This window comes from Narcine bancroftii, chromosome 5 (assembly GCF_036971445.1).
Source record: "Narcine bancroftii isolate sNarBan1 chromosome 5, sNarBan1.hap1, whole genome shotgun sequence".
NCBI lineage: Eukaryota > Metazoa > Chordata > Chondrichthyes > Torpediniformes > Narcinidae > Narcine > Narcine bancroftii.
Window position 1 is genome coordinate 219,810,078 of NC_091473.1, and position 21,882 is coordinate 219,831,959.

Sequence of the window (21,882 nt, forward strand, 5' to 3'; positions counted from 1 at the left end):
GGTTCAGGTATGTGTCATATTCGCGCACACACACACACACACACACACACACACACACCCTCTCTTTCTCTCTCTCTCTCTCTCATGTTCTCTCAGGACACACTTACAGGACATGTATAAGAGAAAAGTGACCTTCTGACTACGTTGAGTATTGAGTTTAGATTTGGGGAAGTAGCTATCTTCTTCATTTCTTCATTTAGCAATTGCAGCTTTGTTTTCGTGTTTGTCCATTTCCTCTGTTCTCAATGATTTTCTTTATTTACATCTCTTCCAGACAGACCGCCTATAATTGACAAGACGTCATCAGGCTATCTTGGTTGAAATTTAATCCTGCAATCAATTTGCTCTTGTCATTGATATTCCCTTTGTTCCAACCATCCTTCTCACTTCTCCAAAGCTGAAACATGCCTGCAGTGAAATCATTCCTGTGCAATGTCATCGACCTGAAAAGGTAAACAGAAAATCTGCAGATGCAGGGGTGGTGTTCTATGTACAACTGAAGAAACTCAGTTGGTCTTGGATGTCATGTGACTTGCTAAGTTTTCCCCAGCACTTCTCTGTATGGCATGGATGAGAACAGTTACCATGTGTCTCTCTCCAAGGATGCTGTCTGACCTGATAAATATTCTCAGGACTTATCTGAGTCCAATAATTGTAAATCTATGGTAATGTAAAATACATTCATCTTTGAAAACTGAAGGTTTAAAAAAATTGGAAACAATGTTATTTTAAAAGGCCAAAGTCCAAATGGGAAAGAATAATCCTGTTTTAAATTTCTTTGCACCACCCTCTTTGTCGCAATCAGAAAAAGGATGAGGAAGGTAATTTTCTGTTAAAACAATTTGTACAGGTTTCCAGCAAAATTTATGTATCTGCCAGACTGTCAAATTGGCAGTTTATAATTGAGCAAAATCCTTTGAATCAGATTTCAAATTTACATGCTCATTAACGTTCATTAGCAAATGTTACCGATGAGAAGTGATAACCATTCTTCATTGTAGTTGTACTGTTGCCTGCACAAAGCTTTATTTTGAATGACTATGAATGGAAATTTAGTGACTTTCCTTCAGCAGAATACCATACCTTCATCTTTTTTGCGTATTTCATCATCTGCAATGTAAAATAGAGTGACAAGTTGAAGATCTACCGGGACCAATGCCTGAAGAGGGCGCACAAAATCAGTGAACCGGTGCGGACGCGAAAGGCCAACATGGCCGGTTTCCGCTCCGTAAATGGTTATATGGTTATATGGTTAAGACGTACACTTTGGAATATTGTCCTGACTTAATAACCAGAGTACTTGCATGCATTGGGAATAGCTGTGAAATAAATGAAAGGAACCTGTTGTGACATTATTGAATAGCAGATGCAGTTGGCGATTCTTGAAGTGCTTTGTCAAAATATATTTTACATCCCAAATTATTTTGCTTGTACTGCAACTTGATTGTCGATATAACCAAATTAGAAATGCAGAATGGGAGTTTTTACTCTGACTGGGACTTGTGACCAGTTGTATGGCATAGGGGTCACTACTGGGTCAACTGTCATTTGTCAACTATAATCACTGCAGGATAATTACCTTAAAATGATTAATAACTTTGCACATAATTGCAAAATTGGCTGTAGACAGTGAAGAGCGTATACAGAGCCGTTGTCATGCCCACACTCCTGTTCGGCTCCGAATCATGGGTCCTCTACCGGCATCACCTACGGCTCCTAGAACGCTTCCACCAGCGTTGTCTCCGCTCCATCCTCAACATTCATTGGAGCGACTTCATCCCTAACATCGAAGTACTCGAGATGGCAGAGGCCAACAGCATCGAATCCACGCTGCTGAAGATCCAAATGCGCTGGGTAGGTCACGTCTCCAGAATGGAGGACCATCGCCTTCCCAAGATCGTGTTATATGGTGAGCTCTGCACTGGCCACCATGACAGAGGTGCACCAAAGAAGAGGTACAAGGACTGCCTAAAGAAATCTCTTGGTGCCTGCCACATTGACCACCGCCAGTGGGCTGATATCGCCTCAAACCGTGCATCTTGGCGCCTCACAGTTCGGCGGGCAGCAACCTCCTTTGAAGAAGACTGCAGAGCCCACCTCACTGACAAAAGACAAAGGAGGAAAACCCAACACCCAACCCCAACCAACCAATTTTCCCCTGCAACTGCTGCAACCGTGTCTGCCTGTCCCGCATCGGACTTGTCAGCCACAAACGAGCCTGCAGCTGACGTGGACATTTACCCCCTCCGTAAATCTTCATCCGCGAAGCCAAGCCAAAGAAGAAGAAGAGGTTAAACCAGGACAGGAGTTATACTGTGAATGGTAGTGGCCAAGCGAGTTCTGCCGAACAAAGAGATGTGGGAGAGTAAATGCTAGTTGTGTGAAACTGGCGATGCACGTAGGATGGAGATGAAGGCATTTGGCATAACTTCTCTTCATCAGTCAAGGTACTGAGTTCAAAAGCAGGGACGTCATGTTACGGTTGTACAGGGCATTGATGAGACCGCCCTTGGGATATTATGTGTAGTATTTGTTACTTATTTATAGAAAAATATTGTTAACCTGAAAAGGGTGCAGAAAACTTTCACAACTGTTTACTGGGACAGAAGGCTTGATTGATAAGGAAAAGATGCATTTCGTGGGGGAAGTTATGAAGCTTTGTACAAAGAAAAGAGTCATGGACATCAAAAGTAGTCACTGCCTTTTCCCAGAATAGACGAATAAGTAATTAGAGGCCATGGATTTAAGCTGAGTAGTGAAAGATTTAAAAGGCACCCATTGAAAGGTTGGTATATGGAGAGAGCTGTCAGACAATTGTAACATTCAAACGGATTTAGACAGATATGCGTACGAGAACGATTGTGTGTGTATATAAGAAAGAGACAGAGTGATTTTGAGCGACGATGGGGGGAGGGGGGCAGGGGAGAGAGAGAGAAAGACAGAGAAGTATGCATGTTCTCCTATGTTTCCAAAGGTTTCCATTGATGTTCCTATCTGTTGCCACATCCCAAATACTTGCTGTTTCTAGCTATACTCCCTTATGAAAATCATTGTAAATGGAGCCATTGGGGTTAGTTTGCGGAAGTGAGAGTGAATATGTTAGAGTGAAATAATGCAGTAAAATATATGGAAATGCAAGTAAAAACCGTGTTACATAGAAGAGCTTGGTTCACTTCCTCTGCTGTCCAAAAGTCAGTTTTATTTTTCTAACTTTGCTTTCTCCTGTGGTTTCTCCGTTGTTATTTGCAATTTCCGACAATTCACAATGGTCTAACGTGAAAACTGACCACAGTGCTTGTTTTCTTAGAAAGTTTGCATTTTCCACCTCATAATTGAAACAAGAGCAAATGTATTCTGTTGTCATTCTGATATCACAATTATTTTTAACATTTTGTTTTCGACCATGAATACAACTGTTAAAACACCGGGATCTTTCAAAATGACCCCTCTTATATTTTTCATTGGGGGCCATTGTTACTTTGAAGAAAGGGAACAATTGGTCCGGTGTTGAAATGAAAAGAACTGAAATAAAGCATTAATTTCTCACCTGCACATGTTTTAGTTTTGTTTTGCAGTACTTTCCTCAACCCAATTGAAAATTCTTATGTGAGAACGCTTTCTAACTTAGTGAAACCGACATGTTTGTATGGTAATTGTGTATTGAAAATAACCCACGTTGAACATTTAAGTGAAAAAAAAAGTTTGCCTTGTGCAGAAGCATAATAAATTGGTGGGCCATCAAGTGAAATGAAAAGAGGCAAGTGGTCGATTTCTCAACGTTCACAGTTTTTATAAGGAACCAACACTACTGTCTGAGTTATTTCATATGTTAGAAGAATTAAGCATGGCCAAAGTTCCCAGGAGGTCACATTAATGCCTGTGAACTTATCACTTTAAAGCAATAAGAATGATACATAATTCATCTCATTGTAATCAACTTATGGCACAGAGCAGAAAATGAAAACCAAACACTTTAGATAAATAAAATAGACTGTGGTGTATTGTGGGATTTGTAGTAATCACATGGTCATGAGTTTGAAAATCTGTATTGATTTCATTAATGTGATTTACAGATCATAGCAACAGAACATTTTCTTTGTCTCTTTTTGAAATAGTACATGTACTATTTGATATATTTTAAAATCCCTGGGAAGGCATTCTCCTCTGTTTGTGTTCAGATCTTCGAATGATTTGCAAAGAATTCCTGATTAACTTGCATCTTGGATTCACTCTGGGTGTATCAGACATCTCCAATCATAACCAATGGAAATAAATGTTGAAGGGGATGTTAGTACATGGAAAGTGCTTTAATTCTCATTTTCAGCCTTTTTTCATAATCATGTCATCCATAAGGCAGCACAGTTAATGTAGTGGTTAGCACAACGCTGTTACAGTGGCAACAACCTGGGTTTGAATCTGCTGCTGTCTGTAAGGAGTGAGTACGTTCTTCCTGTACCTGCATGGATTTCCTCTGGGTACTGTAGTTTCCTTCCACCCTTCACAACGTACCTGGGTTGTAGATCAATTGGGTGAAATTTGGTGGCATGGGCTCATGGGCTGAAAGGGCCTGTTACGTGCTGTGCGTCTCAATTAATTTTTTTTTTAAATAAGTGGAAAATACTACTGTTTTGACCCTTACCTGTAAGTAGAAGTGATTTCTTCAAATTTCTTAGCTCTGTGCAAACATAAAACCCACGATGAAGATCAGAATACATTTGCTTACAGTGATTTTCACTTAAAATTTCATTAGAAAAGGTTATGTTTGTTGGTTTCCTTACTCAATGTATTCCATTTAATTTAAGTTAATAACCAGCTCTTTGAAGCATCGGAACATTGGCATTGATTACAAGGAACCTTATTTTACTATAGTTTTCACAACATTGGGAAGTAAATGGTGATGGAAGGCTTCACTGGAAAGACTAGCACTTCATGAAGATACTTACAAAGTACTATTGGGCAGCAAGTACCAGAGATTGAGCATGAAGAATTGATTATATGTTTCTCTGTCAGAATGATATGTGGCAGGAGATCGACATTCACACACATCGACCTTCCATTCTCCACTTTTGGCACGGTTTGAGGGTTTGTAGCAGGTTGTAGCTTTAACGAAAAACTATGATGCACTTCCCAAATGGTACATAACTGCATTTATTATTAACCAATGCAAAGGAAAATGAACAGTCACATTTATGAATATTGGGCCAATTACACGGGTTATTTTACTTTGAATGAAGTTGACTTCCTCCATTGTTGCTGAAGCTACAACCCTTCATCAAATGGATTATATCGCATCTGTGAAATGTGCCTTGTAGATATTCGTAAGACGGTATATGATGTACAACTTCCTATTCACTCCTGTAATCACCACATTGGTGTTCCTGAAACCATAGCCAGATGGGGCCCATTGCCAACCAAAACAATTCATGTTTTGATGGGAGAATAGCAAATAAATGAGAAAATTACCTGCATCTTTCCCTTTCAAATTAATTTCTGCAAGAGATGGCAAGTGAAATATACATGCTCAAATTCATCATTTATATTTGTTATATTGAAGAAGATTTAAAGTTGCTCCAACATTGCAGTTTGTTCATCCTCGTAGGCCCATCTTCAGCTGTGACTGCAAGTAATAAAACTCAAGAAATTCCCTTGATAGCAAGTGATTTGGATTCAAAGACATGAGTTTTTCAATGATTCTGTGCAATCATGAAACTGAGGGTTCATGAATGACTGACATTAACACTCATTCAAATGCCATTAAGAATCTTAAAAGAATAAAAATATGAAAAATAAAAAGAATTAAAACCACATTCTCCATCTGAAACATTTTTCATCATTAAAATAACTGTTTATTGTTAATTTAACTGAATATGTATCATGTGATAGAAAATTTCTCTTATTCATTCAAATGGGGATGGCTTTGCTCACACCAAGATTAATCTGCCACAGGCTAATCAGGTATGCTTCCTACCTAATACCTGCAGAAGTTGTCTCAACTCGTCTCAACAATAGAAGATTGTTGTATTTATGGAAAAGTCACCATGATTCTGGCAGTCTCACCAGAAGCCTAATAGCCTAAATCTGATCTCAGAAGCTAAGCAGGTTCGGGCCTGGTTAGTACTTGGAGGGGAGACTGCCTAGGAACTGCCTTGGAACCTAGGGGAGACTGTAGGTTTCTGTGAGGGGCGCTGGACAAAGTTCCAACTCTCTGTCTGCTTTATGGGAGACAAAAATTTAAAGAATTTCATGCAGGCTATATTCTAAATTTAGACAATAATGGAGCCTTAACTTTGCCTTTTTATGAGAAAGGATTTTCTGCTTCACGTTGTGAATTCAGTTGTGATACTGCTCTCAGTTTATCATCTCTCTTTCAGCAGAATCAGACAAAGGGTGCATCATGCAATGGAAACTCAGACGTATTTTATGTCAGCTGATAAGGAGGTAATTGAATGTCTTTGCTGCGACATGGATGAGTAATTTTGCAGACAAAACACTTTTTGATTTACATTCAGATATTATTAGCTTATAAAGAGCCTGGATGACCTTCTACTGAGGTCACCGTAGATAGAAATCTTGCAGGCCCAAAGCCTTCTGAAGTCAGAATGAGAATCAGAATTTATTGACATGAACATGTCACGAAATTCATTGTTTTGTGGCAGCATCAAAGTGCAAACATTTATGTCAACCCCCTTGCAAAATAAATAAAATTAGTGCAAGAAAAATAAAAAGAAAAACTAGTGGTTCAATGTTCATTGCATGTGGTGGCAGAAGGCAAGAAGCTGTTCTTATACCTGCTGAGTGCTCATAATCAGGCTCCTGTACCTTTTTGAAGAGCTCAAGCCCAAAATGTCGATTATGTATTTTAACCTTTGCTACATAAAGGATAGACCAGCTGAGTTTCTCCAGCATTTTTGTGTTTTTATTCTTGTACCTTTTTGCTCATTATTGCAGAGTGAATAGGTCTTGGTGTGGGGGTTGGGGGTCCTTGAGGAGAGAGAGGTCGCTATCTTAAGACACTACCTCTTGTAGAAGTCCTTGATGGAGTGAAGACTGGGGCCCAGGCTGAGTTAACAACCCTCTGGAATTTTTCTTTTCCTGAATGCTGACACTTCCATACTAGACTGTGATGCAACAACCCAGAATGCTCTTCACGATACATCTGTGGAAGTTTATGAGAGCCTGCGGTAACAGGCCAAATCTCCTTAAACTCCTTACAAAGTACAGTTGTTGATGAGCCTTCTTCGTAATTGCATCCACATGTAGGCACCAGAACAAATCCTCAGAGATGTTGACACCCAGGAATTTGAAGATCTTGGCCCTCTCCACTGCTGACCCCTCGACGAGGGCTGGTTCGTGTCTTTCTGAAGTCCACAATCATCTCCCTGGTTGCTGTTGTGACACCACTCAACAAGCTGATCTATCTCCCTCCTGCATATTTCTCTATTGCCATCTGTGATTCTGCCGACAATCATCGTGTCATCGGAAATTTGAATTGTGCCCAGCCATTTAGTCATGGGTGTAGAGTGAGTAGAGCAGGGGGCTTAGCATGCATCCTTGAGGCGTGCCTGTGTTGATCGTTAGTGAAGAGGAAATGTTGTTTCCAATTCATACTGACTGTGGTCTTCTGACGAGGAAGTCAAGTCTTCCAGCAAATTAATTTTTTTACTTTATGCCTTAACAATCAAATAAAGCGTCTGCACAGACAGGCAGGAATTCTGTGAACAAAGTTGGAATTGCATTATTGCGTGCAATATGACTTTATTTTCACTGTTTTATTTCGGCATATTGATTTGGAATGCTGATATTGCACCCGTGCAGGCATTAATCAATTGTTGAATGACAGTATTGTGAGGAGCAGTGCATGGGGAATTGTGGTTGCATTCAATGCCATGACACTCACATGACTTGCCCAAAGACACACAAAGTAACCTTTTTACTTCCTTTTCCTTCTGCGGGACCCCCTCAGCTGTTTCCATGCAGGCACCGGTGACGGATTGTTTTTCACATGATCAGTCAATAGAAATCCAAATAGAGCCTCTTCGTTGTACTATTTATTATCTAAATCAGATGATACGGAAGTGCATGCTGAGCATGTTCCTTTGTTTTATTCATCGGAAATGATTTTGATACAAGATAAGCATATTATCCGGGACCCCAAATCCAGATGTAAAAGTTGGTTCATTTGTAAACACTGCTTCAAACCACATTTTGCATTTGCTATTTGCATTTCTATTGCATTATTCTAAGACACTGGTCCCATATCCACCAGGCATTTAAGGCAGTATATCTTTAATTGTTATCTAAATTTAATTGTAGAGATACAGAATGGCAGGTAATAGGCCCTTGTGGCCCACTAGCCTTATGCCGCCCAAATACACCAATTGACGGACAAACCCTGTCCATATCTGGAGGGCAGGAGGAAACTGGAGCACTTGGAAGAAACCCATGCAGACATGGCTGTATGTTTCTTCTTGGAAGAGTGTCAATGCATGTTCAAGTTCAGGCTGTACTTGTGCAGTCAATTTAGCCCATACCACAAAAAATCAAGAGTGTGCTATGGTTGTGAAGCTTAAAAAAGAGTCAAAGGTCTTTGCTTTTCATTTGGCATCAGTGAAATAAAACATGTGTTTTTAACTTTGTGCTTCCCATCTGTAGTCTGAAAGGCTCTCAGCCATTTAACTGTAATAGGATAAGTCACTTTGCTGTTGACTGGGTACCCGGACATCTTCCTGTTGTAATGTTGTATTAGATAGCCCATGAATTCATATATGGAACTGAAATTTTCCCATAAATTTTCAACACTATGATTCAATAGAAGAGTTCAATATGAAACATAATTCTTCTTTCCCGGAGAATATATTTTGACTGAACTGGCACAATATATCTTTTATTAACATCCACAGACATTGATATAATGCACAACACAGTTTTAAAAAAAAAGTTATTCAAGCTTGTGCTTGTCCATTCTAAAGTGTGAGTTTGTCATTCTTCAAAACAATGTCAAACACAAATGAATGTTGAAAATCAAGTTGTAGGAGCTCTATGTAAGAGAATTTCAGATCAATTACTACTCTCCATCCATACTCTTTCAGATATTTACCCAGTTACATTTAAAAGTCACATTGTATCCTCCTCCATCTCAGCCACCATCGCAGTCCTATCATATCCTAATTACTCATTGTGATAAACCAAAAATAAAAGATAAAGAACAGAAATTTTAATGTAACATTTGGTACATTTGCTAAACATGTTCATTTGATGCACCCCACACCAATGGAATCGGTTTCTATCATTCGTGGAAAACAGTGCAGATCTTGCCATTCTGAAATATATACCACATTGTAGACACAACAATATTGTAGACACTGAGCAGGCAATATATATCGAGAGGGAAAGAGATTTGATGGTTATGATCGAAGGTCCTTCATCAGACCTCACTGATGATGGTTCTTTCACTCGAACATTTAAGTTTATTCCATGATTTTTGCATGCAATCTATTGATACTAACTAATTTTAATTATGCTTTTAAGATCATCTCACAATCCTTCTTTTTCAGGAAGAGCAACTTCAGTTTCTCCCATCAATTCACATGACCAAAGACTGTAATTTTTGGAATCATGTTGAAAAATGAATTATTCACTGATTGAAAGCATTTACATGGCTCCCTAAATTTGCAGCCTAATTTAAACACAATATGCCAATTTTGATCAAATCAGTGTTTTGTAAAATTTCATCAGATCTTCTTTACTCATGGCCTCTTGCCTTTCTTAACAAAAGCAGGATCCTGTGAGGTTTCTATTCACTTGTCAGTCTGTCCTGCCATGCTCAGCAAACTATGCACATACATATTCCATGCTCTTTGTTCTTATGACTGTGGTGCACTGTTAGCCAGAATCAGACACACACACACACACAAGGTAAAGACTGTACAACAAGCTTTAATCCACAAAGACTTCCACAGAGCCAGGCTGGCTGTGACTGCAGCAACTCTGAGTGAGGGTTCGGGAGGCTGGCGCAGGCTTATAATCCGGAGGATGATTGACACCCGACTGGGTGGGGCTTGATCCATTCAGGCTGACTGATTGACAGCTGGTCAGGTGTTGTCCTGTCCCCTTACACTCCTGCAGGTACAGAGGTTGCCCCCTGCAGTAGGCCGGTGGTATACCACCACAATGATCCACTTAGAATTGGTCCTTCCAGCTAATATTGCCCCCACCAAATAACACATCTTTTTTGTTTCAAATATGATTTACCAACTATCTTCCCATCCTGCAACACTTTCATTATCAAATTTATGATCAGCACTTTATTCCTGACAGTTGATTACAACTGCATCTACCGCCTCCTTTCCAGATTTGTAAACAATATCTGCCCTTTTAAGTTGAAGTGATCGCACATAAAATCTACAACCGATATGCCAATTCCAAAGTAACACTTTCCCATTTTTTAAGCAATGCACAATCTCAAATGTTGTAAAGGCACTATCAACAATATTAAATGCATTTTCTACATTTTGCTTTTTTTTATCTTGGCATAAAGTATATGCTCCATAGATTAAATTCAGCTCACAATGTTTGGTCATAACTGTCCTTCAGTAAGTATTTCTAGCGGAGACGCAGATAGCTGTGCATGGATTTTGGAGATTCTCCTATTGTTCTCCACACAGCATCCTTATTCAATGGAAGTATTTATGAGCATCAAATGACTTAGAATCTGAGATCACAATCATTTCAATGAGAGTCGTCTTTTAAAACAATCAAATTTGAGTTTGACATTTTAATTGATTTTTAGATATTTAGTTTATAACTTAGTTTATTATTTTGACACCATTCCCCCATTTCAATGGACACCAATCTGCTTAATGGGGCTCTGTAGGTGGCCCATGTATATGTGGCCTAATGGATTTCATAGGTAGAAGTATTACTGACAAACTCAAATAACTTGCCGGGGCCAGGATTGACTGGCGACAAATATATTGGGACATAAAGGTTAATAATGCTGAGGTCTACCACAACAAATTTCTATTCCATAATATGACCATTCTTATCTTATTTCACTTCATATGTTGTATAAACAGACCATTCCTGACTTGATTCCTGTATGTTTTACTAACCTGCTTCCTGAAATATTTTTCTCAAAGCTGTTATTTCTGGAAGTAAATGAAACACATCTTTCATTGCTATTTCCACTCTGAACAGAAAGATTCATTAAGACCACACAGAAATGACTTGATTTTGCATCTCTAGATATAAAAATGAGGTAAAATAATATAAATATTTGCTTCAAATAAATAATCAAATAAGTATTTTGGCTTTCCATTTTTCACAAAATGTATATTCTTTTCCTCTTTTGCTGTTAGAGAATGAGAATTGAAACAACTTTCTCCATAATTTGTGCACTTTTTCCAATTACTAGCTATCATATGTTTAAAAATTATATATACCTGCTAATGCTATAAGTTTCACCAGTTCACTTAATTGATCAATAAAGGGTCATTACAAATCATTAAAACAAACTGAAGGCATCAACGGTTCATAATATTTTGAATGAGTGAATAGCCATTCAGAAAGAAGTATGGCCTCATCTCTGACATTCAATAATTAATATTCAATGTTCAATCTATTGGATGAAAATGAAAGTTTGGTTGTAATATTACACATGCACATTGTTATTTGCACAGATGTTTGATGATGTGGGAAGGCACTGGGTCATCATGCTCTTTCACTTCTCACCCATCTAGTTAAAATTAGCGCAAGTAAATGTGCGTGCGCATAATAAGCTTCAAGTTCATCAACGAGGCTGTCTGCACTGCAGTGTCGTATGTACCACAGAAATATTTTGGCAGATTGGTTAGCCAAGATGCCCAGGCTGGTCTGCCTGTAAAAGGTGCCAAACAGCTTGAATATTTGTGAATGGAATATACTGAAATATTGCAGGAGTCTCAACATTAAGACACGTATTAAACTGAAATAGCATATTTGTATTAAACAAATAGCATACTTTAAAATAGAGTAACAGCTGCAGGAAGATACCGTTCCAACGCTGGGCCCTACCAGATGTCCAATGAGTTAAAGCAGTGGATGGGTGAGCAACGGTTATCTGTGAAGAAGCGTCGATATCGGTGATGCAGTTGCCTTTTACGTCACAGTTTCAGAGTTAAGTCCTGAAAGTTCTGCTTTAAACTGTTAGCATTTTCTTTTGTAGAATGACCAACCTTATAGGGTTTTTTGAGGAAATTACCAGGAAAGTTGATAAAAGAACTCAGCTCATGATTAAATGGTGGGACAGACTCGATTGGCTGAATAGCCTATATCTGCTCTGCTCCTACGTCTTATGTTTTATGAAAAGGCAATGGATGTTGTATACATAGATTTTGGTAAGGCATTTGACAAGATACTGCACGGGAGGTTGGTCAAGTGTGATCAGTCACTCTATAAATTGGATTAGACATTGGCTTTGTTGGATAAGCCAGACAGCAGTTGCAGATGATTACAGGAGTCACTTTTTGGTGTGCCTCAGGGATCGGCGCTGAGGAAATTTTTGCTTCTCAGCCATTTAATTTTGTTTACATTTGTTTATTTGTTTACATGTGCACAAAGGAATCTCAGGGCTGTATGTGATGACAATAAATATGATATCTGAGAAGTTGAAATCTGATAGCAATGATCTGAATGTTAATATGGTTGATGAGATCAGGAAATCTACAGCAGAATTTAACACTGGAAGTGTACTGGATAGCAAGGTATGTTTTCAAAGACAGCAGGATCCGGGTCAGGTAGAAAAAAAAGCTTCAAAATGCATATGGAATTTAATATGGACAAGAGTGACACATCGCATGAACAAACCAAGGTAGGCCTTGCATGATAAACACTGTGGTGTGTAGTAGAATCAGAGGGATCTGGGAATGTGGATAACCAGTTCATTGAAAGTAGGTTCACATAAAGATAAGGTCATCGGTGGAGCTTTTGGAATGTTGGCCTTCATACTGGATTTGGGGTGTCATGCAAAGTTGTAAAATATATATTTGGTGAGGTCAAATTTCCATTTTGTTCATCTACCTACAGGAAAGATATCAAATGAAAGAGTTCAGAGACAATTTACAAGGATGTTACTCAGGCTTAAGGAGATGTGATCTAGTAAAAGTTTGAATAGATTTGGAATTTACTCCTAAGAATGTTGGAGAATGAGGGAAGTTTCAATGCAAGTTACGAGGGGTATAGATAATGTAAATGAAGGCAGGCATTTCACACTGAGGTTGGATGGCATGAGAACTAGAAGACACGGATTAAGGGTGAAAGGTGAAATGTTTAAGGGGAACAGTCATAAGAACTTCTTCATAGAGGCAGTGAGAGTATGGAACGAGCTGCAAGTGAGCACAGTTGATGAGGTTTGATTTAAACATTTAATGTAAATTTAACACTGGAAGTGTACTGGATAGCAAGGTATGTTTTCAAAGACAGCAGGATCCGGGTCAGGTAGAGGTCTGGAGGGTGATGATCCGGGGGAAGGTCGATGAGACTAGGCAGAATAACTGTTCAGTATGGACAAGATGGATCAAAGGGCCTATTTTGGTGCTGCAGTGCTTTATAGCTCTATGGTTCTATCTCATTATGATGTGAAATCCATTGCTACTTTGAAAGAGTCGTAGGTACTGAGTCACTAAATATTTGTCTCAATTCCTTTGCTGTGCATTATCCAGATCTGGAACACAATGAATTGTCATTGATATTTTATATTCTACGTGGCAAAAAAAAGATCATAGTGTCAAGGAAAAATATGTATATCACAGCATTATAATGTAAAATTTAATATATTTGAAAAGGCAATGACATTTTTTCACATGAGTTATTTGGCAGAGATTTTTTTTTACCAAACTATGATCATTTTGAGAGGAAAGTTTCAAAAGCTGTAAATGGAAGTATAAATTGGACTCAATCCCCACTGGCACAAATTATATTCAGAGTGAAATTCATTATCCAGGTACTGGTATAATTTAAAATTGTATCATTTAAAGTTTATAAGTTGCAACATCACCTCCATCTTTTTCACGTAATTCTTCATCTATAATATTCCAAAAGTAAGCAAAGATCAGACAAAGGCAGTGAAGAACAAAGGTGGGTAAATAATTAATAAAAAAATTACTGGAGTAAATGTTTGCAAATAGGCACGCCAAAAATTGTACTTGAGTATCTGAGTTTTATCATGAGTTTCTAATAATTTAGGCATTAGAAATTGCTGAAGCTTTGCGACAACATGATGAGATTCTGACAACCCCCCGAAGGGAACGCATGATGGAGAAATCATGACCCATGACTGTCTTCCTACTGCCTCTGGCCTTTTCAAAGATTGTCAGTTTTTCCTTTCCACCAATTGAAAATTCTCCTATTTGAATTGACTAGTGTAGCTTCCATCGCTGCATTAAGCAAAGTTGTTGAGTGTTGGAGTCATTGAATCATACAGCTCAGAAACAGGTCCTTCGTGCAACATGTCAACGTTGATCCTCTAGTACCTATCCTTAAGAATCCAACTTAACAGCATCCCATCTGTTGCCTTGTTATGCTTTGGGATTTCAAGTGCTCATCGAGATACCTCAAATGTTGTGAGAATCTCTGCCTACACCTTAAGCAGCTTGTTCAATCTTCCAATCATTTTCTGGGTGAAAAACATCTTTTTCATAACTGTTCTAAAGCCTACTCCTATCCCTTGCCCTAAGCCCATGTCCTGTTGTTTTGTACGCTGATGCTATGCAAAAAAAACTTTCCCGTTAACTAGCATATGTACGTCCCTCATAATTTTGTATGTATGTTGCTTCGATGCCAAGTTTGAACAACTTTTTTCTCTTTCTTGCTTAATACATTTGCAATTGAACATCAGATCATTCAATATTAGCACAAGAGAAATCTATACAGCATAAAGGCTGTTAAATTATTGTCAAATCGGTTTTTAATTGGAAATCAGATTCCTGATGGCCACTTAAATAACTTTAATGCTTTTGCCTGAAGCAGGATATTGGAAGGAACATGCGATGCACAACCATGAAGAAGTAATATCTATACTCAGTTGCATAAGATGACATGATCTTAAATTGTTATTATTTTCAAAGACAATTGTTAATAAAAAAACTATTTGAAACTGGAACAATTTGATACTTGCAAATGATGCAAACTCATCAGCAGTAAGAAGCCGTTGTCATAATTTCCAAATATATAATATCCTGAATTTCAAGAGATGACTAATTGTAAAGAAAAGTGACAAGGATGAACTACGCCATTTGGTCGTCTCTTAAGCACTGTATGCTACAAATCGGAAAGTGCATATTCTTCCTCTGCCAGCTCTAATCATGCAGAAGATTGTTTTCTTATTTAGGAAGAAGAGCAGATTTCCAAACAAGAAAATGATCCTTTGGACAATAACTTAAAAAAAAAATTAAATATTTTTTCACACTGTGAACCATATCAATCAAAATACATATAAACATTTCCCTCTTAAATATACACAGAGGCATTTTCTCCCCCTTTTCTCCCCCTACCTTCCCTCCCCCCTCCAAACCCACTAAACGTTCAACATATACAATACAATAAAACCATTAAACAATGTCATCACACAATGAAAATAAACAAGAAAATTGTGTCATCTACTTTTACACACTGGATCAAGTCATTTCGTCTTCTTATCATTTTAGGGGGTGGAGGTCCGAGGTAAGCCCTTTCTGTTATGTTCCATGTACGGTTCCCAAATTTGTTCAAATAATGTGACTTTATTTTTTAAATTATATGTTATTTTTTTCCAGTGGAATACATTTATTCATTTTAGATGATAACTTTGAGAGAAAATTGTATGCTCAATAGCATGAAGGATAGTTTGTTAGGAAATAAAGTCTTGCAACTCACCATCAATCCTACACTTGGAAAAAGCTAAAGCAAAGTAAAATGAGTGATAATAACATTGCTGAAGCAAAGCTGTATCAAATCATTGATTATTAAAATATATTAATGCAAAGATGGTAGTAATACAATTGCATGAAAGAATAATTTCTAAATAACTTAGCACGTGATAGGAATTCAATTAGAATGGTTTGCAAAAATAATGCAGCCACTAATTACAGTCCCCCAAATCATTATCCTATCAAAGCAATTGCAGAAATGAATATTAATTGTTTTTTACAGGGAATCCTACTAAATATTCAGTTACCTGACAAATTGAATATTTAATTTTTAAGGATCATCAGATCTATAATCACGATCATCCATATCACCCAGTCTTAACATCCTTTTCAAATTTATTCAAGGGTGTGAGCTTCACAGGTTAAGCAAGAATTTAATTTCCAATTTCCTCCCGCCCCCCCAATGCACTTCTTAAACTGGTACAGTCCTTGATATGTTGGTGTACTTTGTGACAGAGTATATAGATATGTACTTGAGAGATAAATTGGGAAAGGTTTGTTAGAGTAGGTTACATACAAACACTTTAAAACAGATCTTATTTAAAATACTGGAGCTCTGCCCCATGCTAGACATATCGGGGCCTTAGAGCTTTTGCAAAAATTTTGAAGAGTTCACAAGAGACTTCACTAATGCATTGCTGTTTATAAAAGGCAACAGATGAAAGATCTTGCTGGAGCCACAGATAGTTTGGAAGAAAACTTGTTGTTCTAGGATGGTCATGTGGGTTTTTTAAGCAGAGAGAGTCAAACAGGCTTTTCTATGTGTGTGTGTGTGTGTGTGTGTGTGTGTGTGTGTGTGTGTGTGTGTGTGTGTGTGTGTGTGTGTGTGTGTGTGAGAGAGAGAGAGAGAGAGAGAGACTGAGATCACTTGTACAGTGTTAGAGCCAGCAGAAGAAGCTGGGACTGGAACAGGACAAGCTGGCAAACTTATGGTAAACCTATTTGTAAAATAGCCTGGTCAAAGCCCATGTGGTTCATGCAAGAGGAGAGGACTGGCTGTCTAATGTTTCACTTGGAATAAGTGAAACAGAAAGGAACTCTATGATAACCTGAAAGAAAGAGGTTATCATCTGGAGAGCCCTGAAGGGGCAAGTTTCGTCAGCAAGACACTGAAGTGACTGATGGAAGTAAATCTGTTGTGGATGTCCTGGAACAACAAATCTTTCTGAAAACTGACAAGAACCTTCCTGAGCAGTAACCATTTACCTTTCAAGCACTAAAGCATGGTGAACTTTATAAATGTTAAATTCTATGCACAGTATAAGAATTGCCTGCAACCAGTGAATTTGGAGAAATGAGAGGTGAGATTGGACTGTGAATCGAACAACTTTTCTTACATACACATTACATACATGTGCACTTAGAATTAGAAGAGGGTTGTTAGGTTAATTAAGTTAAGTTAAAGTGTGATTCTATTTTTACATTTCTTCTTTGGCTTTGCTTCGCGGACGAAGATTTATGGAGGGGGTAAAAAAGTCCACGTCAGCTGCAGGCTCGTTTGTGGCTGACCAGTCCGATGCGGGACAGGCAGACACGATTGCAGCGGTTGCAAGGGAAAATTGGTTGGTTGGGGTTGGGTGTTGGGTTTTTCCTCCTTTGCCTTTTGTCAGTGAGGTGGGCTCTGCGGTCTTCTTCAAAGGAGGCTGCTGCCCGCCAAACTGTGAGGCGCCAAGATGCACGGTTTGAGGCGTTATCAGCCCACTGGCGGTGGTCAATGTGGCAGGCACCAAGAGATTTCTTTAGGCAGTCCTTGTACCTTTTCTTTGGTGCACCTCTGTCACGGTGGCCAGTGGAGAGCTCGCCATATAATACGATCTTGGGAAGGCGATGGTCCTCCATTCTGGAGACGTGACCCATCCAGCGCAGCTGGATCTTCAGCAGCGTGGACTCGATGCTGTCGACCTCTGCCATCTCGAGTACCTCGACGTTAGGGGTGTGAGCGCTCCAATGGATGTTGAGGATGGAGCGGAGACAACGCTGGTGGAAGCGTTCTAGGAGCCGTAGGTGGTGCCGGTAGAGGACCCATGATTCGGAGCCGAACAGGAGTGTGGGTATGACAACGGCTCTGTATACGCTTATCTTTGTGAGGTTTTTCAGTTGGTTGTCCGTGAACTACTCTTTGCAGATGATGCCGCTTTAGTTGCCCATTCAGAGCCAGCTCTTCAGCGCTTGACGTCCTGCTTTGCGGAAACTGCCAAAATGTTTGGCCTGGAAGTCAGCCTGAAGAAAACTGAGGTCCTCCATCAGCCAGCTCCCCACCATGACTACCAGCCCCCCCACATCTCCATCGGGCACACAAAACTCAAAACGGTCAACCAGTTTACCTATCTCGGCTGCACCATTTCATCAGATGCAAGGATCGACAATGAGATAGACAACAGACTCGCCAAGGCAAATAGCGCCTTTGGAAGACTACACAAAAGAGTCTGGAAAAACAACCAACTGAAAAACCTCACAAAGATTTTTACATTTAAAGATAATTAAAAGCAACTTTTGTTTAAGTAACCATTTGTCTTGGTGAATATTTATTGCTGCTGGGTTTTGGGGTCCTCTGGGCTCATAACAACCTATAGTGCTGTTAGGAAGGACATTCCAGAATTTTGACCCAACAACTGTGAAGGAAAGTCATATATTTACAAGTCAGCCTGGTGTGTTGCAAGGAGGGAAATGTAAAGGTGGCTGTGTTTGCATGCCTTTGTGGCCCTTGCTCTGCTGGCTGGTTGATTCGTTGGGTTAAGGAGTCTTAGAGAGTTATTGCAGTCAATGTTGTAAATTGTGCAAACTTATACTTCTGTGCATTATGGTGGTGTAAATGAATGATTGTGGATCTTCTCAGGATGTGAGCAGAATTAAACATAATCCTTCTTTTGAGGCTGTGTCAGTCCATTATGATTTCAGAATTACCTCCTTGTTTCACAACTTAATGTAGACATACCACGTCCACAGCTTCATGCACTGTCTGAAATATTTTGTTAGCCTGCCTAACCTTCTTGGATGACATGTGCCTCCACATCACAAGCCCCTCTGCTTCTGTGGCACCTTTTATTCTGTTGTTGCCTTCATATGCGTCACTCATATTTCTCACCATTAAACTTAATTGCCATATGTTTGCCAATTTCATACAGTCATGGATGTACAGGATAGAAACAGACACGTCTTCTCAACAACTTGAATTTGACTTTCAACCAGACATTTGAACCCCCCTGCATTCATCCTATTTTTATTCTATCAGTCATTTTACATCCTGCTGCAAATTTTCAGTTCCCTGTACCATAAATATCTGCGCCGTCAACTAAGTGCAGAAGTTGTGTATTTCATTCTGCTTTCTGCCTAATTCATTAATTAGGAAAACAAATAATGCCCCGTCACCAACCTATGCAGACTAAAGCTATTCAATTTCCTTTGGTCCAAGAAAGCAACCATTCACAATCTTACTTATGACCTAGTCAATATCTTATCCATGTGATGAGTGTCCTTTTAATCCCATGGGGTCAACTTTATTGATAATCTTCTTGTGCATCACTTTTTCAAATGCCCTATGGTCGCCCAAGCACATCACATGTTCCGCAGTATCCTTATCAGTGCATCCAGTTGCGTCATGAAAATTTATGTAATATTTAGCAATATTGTCCCTTAGTGAGGACTCATTTAATTTATTTATTTTCCTCCAGGTGACTACTGTTAGGTCTGCTTTGTTCATGAATGAGTGAGACAAACACCAGACTGAGTCGAAATCAGGGTTCTTTGTTCTTTATTACCGGATTGTAACACTTGCGACTAACAAAGTTAGTCGGAGAATGCATTCTGCCGTTATCAGCAAAATGGTGTTTTTTTACACCTCAGGATACGTACTTAGTAAATTATCATACCATGACATTGTCCAATGAATAAACTGTTGCTACCCTTCTCTGTTAGTCTGCTGCTCATCATTCTTGTTAGTGCAAAGCTTATCTTGAGTGTACAAGGTCACATCTGCATTCTGTTACTCCTTAGTACTGGGTGACTCCTTCTCCGGTCCCATCTCATGATGTTTTTACCTTACAATACTAACACCCCTGTTCCAGGAAAATGCTTCTAAAATCTGACTGGCTTGTAAATGTTAGGCTAATAATTATTCCTTTTTTTTTGGAACAAAGTAGTCACATTTGTTTGGCTCTATACTAATCCAGTGAGCATATCATCTAGGTAATTTTCATGTTAATTTGATCATGATGGATGTACTTTGTGAAATTAGTTTGTGTGGCACATCTTTCCCTTCAAGAGAATGTGAAACAATCATTTTTGTTTACAAGTGCTATTTAATTCCAATCTCCGTAATTTTGAGAAGGTTACCTTTCTCTTTCAAAAGTAATGCTTCTTCTATTGGAAGAACATAAAAATGATAACGAACGTGGCAGGCAATAAAAAAGAAAAGATTGTTTTTACCACTTTGTTCATTTTGTGAATTAAATCAGAGCAACCAAAGAAATAAACAGAAATTGCCACTTGGTTAGAGGTCACAAAATACGAAAACATATGAAGTAAAAAACCCAGTGATTGATAAAGTGACAGCAATCCCCTCTCACCATGTTTACACAGGATTGAAGTAATGCTTCTCTTACATTCAGATTTATTTAATTGTTTAATTATACAGTGCAACTCCGATTATCCAAAATTGGATTCTCCAAAATCTTCAGTTATCCGAAATTTTTAAAAAAATTAAATTTTGGATAAACGAGGATATCCGAAACAAATCAGGAATCCTCAATTATCTGAAAATTTTTCAGAGCCCAACTGACCGGGGACCTTGGGCTCCCAGCGATGGAAGCAGCAGACCCCAGGCTCCCGGTGGCAGTGGGGACCTCAAGCTCCCGGCACGAGTGGAGCTCGGAAGGAAAATGTCAGTGATCGGCGTGGCCAGCATTGTTTTGCTGAGAATTAAACATTATGTTAATGCTCAAAAAGCCTTTCCTTGTTGTTTGAACACTGTTACAAGTGATTTGATGTTGGTACTGAGCTGTTTTGAAAAATAGCTAGTTATCCGAAAAAACCATTTATCCAAAATAGGCCCAGCCCCAACCATTTTGGATAATCGAAGTTGTACTATAATTTATTCTGTCACATCAGTAGTGACAACATGCCTTCTGATAGCATGTCAATGCCATGCAATGTTGGTCCTGAAGTTCAATTTCATGATTTATGTGAAAAGAAAGAAAAGCTAGGAGAGAAAAGGTAGGAAAGAAAAAGGAAGGAAAGAAAGGTTTGAAATGTACTAGGAATTGGGCGGAACTGACGAGTGGGTTAAAATGGCCTGTTACTGTGCTGTATGTCTAAATTTTTTAAAATTAAAAGATGAAATAAATAAGGAACAATAAAAATGAGAAATTAAAGATGGAATAAGCAGAAAGAAAATTATGAAATAAATAAAGCAAATCATTTTCACATGTACATGTTTGCTTCCAAACACATTGCCATCCCAGAAGAAAGATTTTCTCTTAATGCTTGGAGTTTTCCTCTGCCTTTCTGAGCCATTTCCCCATCTGTTCTGTAATATTGTGGAAATGATAAAAGGGTTTGTGTAGCTTAGTATTTTCTTCAGCCTGTATTTCCTTCCCAGTTCCACTTTCCATGTCGGATTTTTGCTCAATTAGTCTCAAATGTTTCCTTTCATGGACAAGTTTCTACCTTGGATTCCACCTGTCTGTACAATGAATACATAACCAAAGAAACTTGTGTAACTTTCTCACCCAACTTTTTCTTATGTCTTGAAAGAGATTCAGTTTCTGAAATTAAAAAGCTGTAATTGAGACTCGAGATCTGTTTCTGGTAAAGAATGTCGTTCTCTATGTAAAATTTTTAAAAAAACAAACAGGCCAAAAATATGGAAATCATGTGATTACTTTGCACGTCAAATGCTGAAGCTGGCAATTTCACCAAGCATTCCATCTGGGCATTTGTACTC

At 38.7% G+C, this 21,882-nt stretch overlaps 1 protein-coding gene across 1 annotated transcript in view; it reads right to left on the bottom strand.

The window, feature by feature from the left end:
* LOC138765527 (uncharacterized) overlaps window positions 1-21,882 on the bottom strand; it is a 142,874-nt gene that overhangs the window by 13,898 nt on the left and 107,094 nt on the right. The window contains exons 31-38 of the mRNA XM_069942557.1: window positions 21,668-21,703; window positions 20,274-20,300; window positions 15,889-15,912; window positions 14,033-14,059; window positions 11,112-11,147; window positions 5,464-5,490; window positions 4,640-4,675; window positions 1,084-1,110 (exon numbers count right to left, since the gene is read on the bottom strand). Of these exons, the coding sequence (XP_069798658.1) occupies window positions 1,084-1,110; window positions 4,640-4,675; window positions 5,464-5,490; window positions 11,112-11,147; window positions 14,033-14,059; window positions 15,889-15,912; window positions 20,274-20,300; window positions 21,668-21,703 (240 nt within the window). The remainder of the gene's footprint in view (window positions 1-1,083; window positions 1,111-4,639; window positions 4,676-5,463; window positions 5,491-11,111; window positions 11,148-14,032; window positions 14,060-15,888; window positions 15,913-20,273; window positions 20,301-21,667; window positions 21,704-21,882) is intronic.